This window comes from Elephantulus edwardii, unplaced genomic scaffold, assembly GCF_000299155.1.
Source record: "Elephantulus edwardii isolate Elephantulus edwardi_28Jun2011 unplaced genomic scaffold, EleEdw1.0 scaffold00122, whole genome shotgun sequence".
NCBI classification, from domain to species: domain Eukaryota; kingdom Metazoa; phylum Chordata; class Mammalia; order Macroscelidea; family Macroscelididae; genus Elephantulus; species Elephantulus edwardii.
The window spans coordinates 3,468,333-3,473,547 of NW_006399872.1; the positions used below are offsets into that span (position 1 = coordinate 3,468,333).

The 5,215-nt window shown below is 32.9% G+C and overlaps 1 protein-coding gene across 1 annotated transcript in view; it reads right to left on the reverse strand.

Annotated features, from left to right (window-relative positions):
- TRMT10A (tRNA methyltransferase 10 homolog A (S. cerevisiae)) overlaps positions 1-3,592 on the reverse strand; it is a 12,341-nt gene extending 8,749 nt beyond the window's left edge. The window contains exons 1-4 of the mRNA XM_006893082.1: positions 3,408-3,592; positions 2,209-2,371; positions 1,188-1,259; positions 890-964 (exon numbers count right to left, since the gene is read on the reverse strand). Coding sequence (XP_006893144.1) covers positions 890-964; positions 1,188-1,259; positions 2,209-2,371; positions 3,408-3,592 — 495 coding nt within the window. The remainder of the gene's footprint in view (positions 1-889; positions 965-1,187; positions 1,260-2,208; positions 2,372-3,407) is intronic.
- Positions 3,593-5,215: the final 1,623 nt, after the last annotated feature.

The window sequence follows — 5,215 nt, forward strand, 5'->3', positions numbered from 1 at the left end:
CCAAGAAACAGTTCCTCCTAACAACATGCTCAAAGTATGAGAGAAAAGTTTCACCACTTACTGCTAAAGAGCACCCTGGTTGAACTGTCTCCAAGATATATTTGTTTACTTTCTACAGTCCATGGAATGAATATTCAGTATTTTTTCCCAACACCATAACTAAAAGACATCAAGTTTTCTGCCACCCTTATTCACTGTCCAACTTCCAAATGCGCAGCAAGTAACTGAAGAGGCCATGACTTCAATCAGGTGTATCTTAATATTTAAACTGACACCACTACTCCTTAGCACTTTGGAGAGGTCTCTGACAGCAGATTTTCCCAATGCAACATGTCTTTTGATCTCTTAACTGCTGGTACCAAGGGTTGATTGTGGATCCAAGTACAATTAAACTTCAGTCTAGGTATTTGGAATCCAATACATCTTTTTTTAAAATTAAATTTAATGAACATTTACAGAGATTTGGATTTCCATTCATTCATTGTTGCATTAAGATTCAATAGTGACATGGAGTTAGTGCTCACCATGAAAGGCAATGCATATTTAGAAGAAAAAAGAGAGTGTAGGTATACCTTTAAATTTCAAAGTCTACTCTTACAGAGTATTGTCAATTTGCTAGAGTGAGACTATGCAGGTCTTTAAAATTATTCTACTTTTAAATATGTTTATTGATTGGCAGTAAAATAGAAGGTGAAATTTAATACTAGCAATTACAGAAAAGCCAACAAACAAGACAAACTTTTTCTCTTCTTTAACTTCTTCAATACCAGTGATCCACAAAGCTTCAAGACGTCTTACTCCTATATTCAACAGCATTATGCAAAATTTAGGAAAAATGCATTTTTATAAGCATAGCAACTGGAATTAGGGGACAAACTGTTTTAATTACCTTCCAGTTGACCCATCCTTTGTCATTTTCATCCATGTTTTTTTTCAGCTGGCCTCCATGACTTGTCAAATAAAACTGGTGATTGGTAGTCATCAAAAAGACAAAAGAAAATGTCTAGTTAGGTCCAATATTTTATTTTCTAATACTCTCATGTGCTCAATGAAACATGAAATATGTTCATTCTCAGTGATCAAGGAAAATTTTATGACATGTTTTGTATATATAAAAATAAACCAATAACATTCTTTGACCACATAAAAAAAATCTATGATAGAAATTTTATGCTCTTTATATATACCTGCACAGGATGTAAAGCACGTCGGTTTTCTGCATAACATCGTTGAATCTGCTTATGAAGTTTCTTAATGTCCTAGAAGAGTACATTTCATATTTAAAGTAGAATTAACAAAGTAATCCATGCAGGGCCCTTCTCCAATTTTGATGAAACCAAGCAAGTTGAAAGGGTGACTAAATAAGAACAATTCTATTGAAATGCAAATCCATCCTCATCATTTTCAATTTCCTTACACACTAACAAAATAACTAGTATAGTATTCTGTAAAACTAGTTGCAATTGAACTGGTTCCAACAATGGCAACCATGTGTAGATGAGAACAGAACTATGTTCCATAAGTTTTTACTTGATGGTTTTCCCAAGGTAGACTGTCAGGCCTTTCTTCCAATAGGGATCTAGGTGGATTTGAACTGCCAACCCTTCAGTTAGCAGGCAAATATATGAACCATTTTCAACATCCAAGGACACCCAACATCCTGTAGGTGATCAACTATTTTCTATTTTTTATCTATTTTAAATACTAGTTCATGAAAATCCACTCTATTGAAGAATAAATGTAGGGGGAAAGAAAATGTTTCTAGAATCAAATCATCCTATTATTATTTCCATGACTTATATAGCTTAAAATTTTAAGAAAATTTATAATTAGATAATTTACTATAAAAAATAATTAGAGCATGTATGTTTCAAACTACTGAGTAAAAAAATAAGTATATTAGATGAATGTTCTCTACTATTCTATTAGATAAACTTTTCCCTTGAAAAAGAAAAAATTCAAAATCTTTACGATAAAAATGAGGTTGCTGGGTTTTAGAGTTCAATTATGGAGAATCTCTCTTCATAAATATATACATAAAATATAAATTAAAACGGAAATAATCCATATGTTAATTTGGAGGCAGAAAAGATTTTTAAAAAATTGATTTGTAATGCACTCTAATACCTTAACTTCAAGTTATATACCAAGGGAAGAATGATTAAACCTAGTTCACCAATATAATTTTGTAAAAATGATTTAAGATACCTTTAATACCATCAAGTCATCAAAACTACAGTCAATAACAAGGCGTAGTGTGCTGTGAACAACATCTCTTCGAATACGTTTTCTGTCATTTCCATCAGAATTTGATTCCAGTTGACTTTGCCGCTCTAATTTTTTTCTCTTACGTTTTTCTTTTCGCTTTTGTCTAAAATTAGTAATTGAGATAATTTTATGTTATCATTTATATAATCAGATTTTTACAAGACTCTTCTAAATAAACATACAATTACTTTTACAAGTCAGTAAGTTAAAAGTATCGACCTGGTGTCAAATATTGCCAATTTTATTCATCCAGAAATATGAAATGACAATGAAATGGATTTTCTAAACAACTAAAGTTTTCTATCTAAATACTATTTTACTACTTAACAGTTTCAGTTTATCCTTGGTATGACATAATGTATTCTAAAAAAAAAAAATGTAAAAAATACTGAATCTGAGGGAGCTCTGGTGGCCTACTGGCAAGAAGCTGCACTGCAATCCCAGAGGTAGCGTTTGAGTCCACCAGATGCTCTGCTGGAGAAGGAGGGGCAGTATCCTCCTGTACCAGTCAGATCCGACTTGACGGTATAAGCACAAAAAATAATAAAATAAAATCTAAAAAAGTTTTTTTTAAAAAATACCAAATCAGAGAAATATGATCAATTTTTTTCATTATCTGTCTCCAATATTGTTTTATGCAATGTTTACATCATATAAAAAAGAAAAATTAACCTGTGTGTTGAAAAGAAATCTTACTCACTTTTTATCTAGCCTATATCTACTTAGGTTTATCTTCATCCAATAAATTTATAAAATAAAATTACAAAATAATGATATGATGGCTTCAGCCATGCTTTCCTCATCAAAGCTTACAATGGTATGGCTAAATTTTATTTATATGAGTTGTTATTTTTGTCCTATCCTAAGGCATGGATATCAAATAAATTTTTTATCTAAACAGGAAGTTTAAAAATGCTGGTACTATTTAAGTCTAAGTAAGAAAAATATTCAGCGCCAATTCATCAATGCTGTTAAACACAGCAGTAATAAAAACACAAGCAGTTTAAAAGTGATTTGGCAGTGTCTGCTAGCAACCAGTATAGCTCCGATTTTAACTAACAAAACTATACTTAATGTGCCAAAGGGTTTATGCAAAATCTGATATTCCATGTTTCTGAGCAGCATTCTGAAATACATACTTGCGGAGTTCTCGCTGTTCTTCCCATTGTTTTTGTTTTATTAGTTTCTTCATCTGCCTCTTAGATATGGATTCACATGCTTTACTTGATTCTGGCTTCTGGCTCTCTTCTTTATTTTCATCTAAGATTTGCTTTCTTTCAACATTGGAAGTCTCAATAAAGGCTGGTAACGTTTCAGATGACATCATTCGATATTTCTGAAAGATGGAAAACTAATTTTTGAAACAGGTTAAATCAAAATAAACATAAAAAAGATTTTAAAAAATAAGCAATAGATGTGGCAGAATTAAGCCATATTCACTCATTCACTGTTGAGTTGATAGAGACACACAGCTGACCCACACTGGGGTTTTGAGGTTGTGCATTGTGCAAATTACCCATCTTTCTCCCAATGAGACGCTGGAGGATTCAAGTGCGAGTAAGGTATAGATTTTAAGTAGGCAGAGCAACTCCTTTTATACTATGCTCCCAGTGTTCTCTAAGTCACTTTAGCAATAAAATGTAAATATAAATAACTAAGTAGGTATTTTGATAAAGATCAACTAGGTATCATATGGCAATTAAATATAATAATAATCAGTTGATAAAGGTCTGAAGAAATACATGTTAGCATACACTATTACAGGTCATGATTTTTTTTTTCTAAAATACAGGAAAATGTTCCTACTCTATGACTCAGTTATTTTCTTAGAATTATTTCCTGTAAATGAATTCTAGATGTACACAAAAATAATGCCCAAGGATATACACAGTGAAATGTTATTTTTAATAGTGGAAAATTAGACACTCCCTGATCATTAGCAAGAAAGAAACTGGCAAAAAGTTAATGACAGCTCATCTATAATATATACCTAGAATGAATGTAGGCAGATCATTAGAATCATGTGTTCCTAAAAATTTGGTCAACAAGGAAAATAAAATTGTTTTTAAAAAATTACTATTATATAAATAATATCTAATTTTGTTTTAAAAATCATACAGAGCACACAAATATATGCTTAACTTTTCACTCATGGTTTTCTCTATCTAGTTTTATTTAATGGAAATATATTGCTATGTGAAAGGAAAAAACCCCTTTAAAAAATTTTTTTCTTCATGTAGCTACAGAGTCAGTCTGTGAAGAGAAAAAACAGTGCCCAATCCTGCACCATCATCACAATTGCTGCAGGCCTTGTGTCAATCCATCTTGGTTTGGGTCTCTCTCTGACCACTTACTTTATAAAAAATGTTTTTCTCTAGGGATTGGCTTCCCCTAATAACATGCCAGAAGTAGGTAAGATTACTGTGGTACAGAGTGGGTTAAATGTTCAAAATTACTTTCCTGCCCCAGCAACATTATTAGCTATGTGTTTAAGACCTGGATAATGAATAAGGAAGACAGAAAAAGAATTGAGGCCATTGACCTGTGGTGTTGGAGAAGAGCACTGAACATCCCATGGGCAGCCAAGAAAATGAACAGATATTGGAGATGGTGCAGCAAGAGTCCTCTTTGGAGGCAAGAATGATGAGGCTTCACCTCACATACTTTGGACATATTGCTAGGAAGGGCTATTCCCATGACATTGGGAAAAGTGGAGGGTTGGCAAAGGAGAAGACCCTCAACTAGGTGGACTGACATGATGACTGCTACAATGGCCTTTGTACATCAGGAAATGTGAGGATGGTGTGGGACAGAACAGGGTTCAGATCTTTTGTTCATAGGGTCGTTATGTTGTGTTTGACTCAACTGCACCTAACAACAAGAACAAAAACAACCCCAGCAACAATAGCAAAGTTCAACTGGCCAGCAAACAGGAAATACTGGCGAG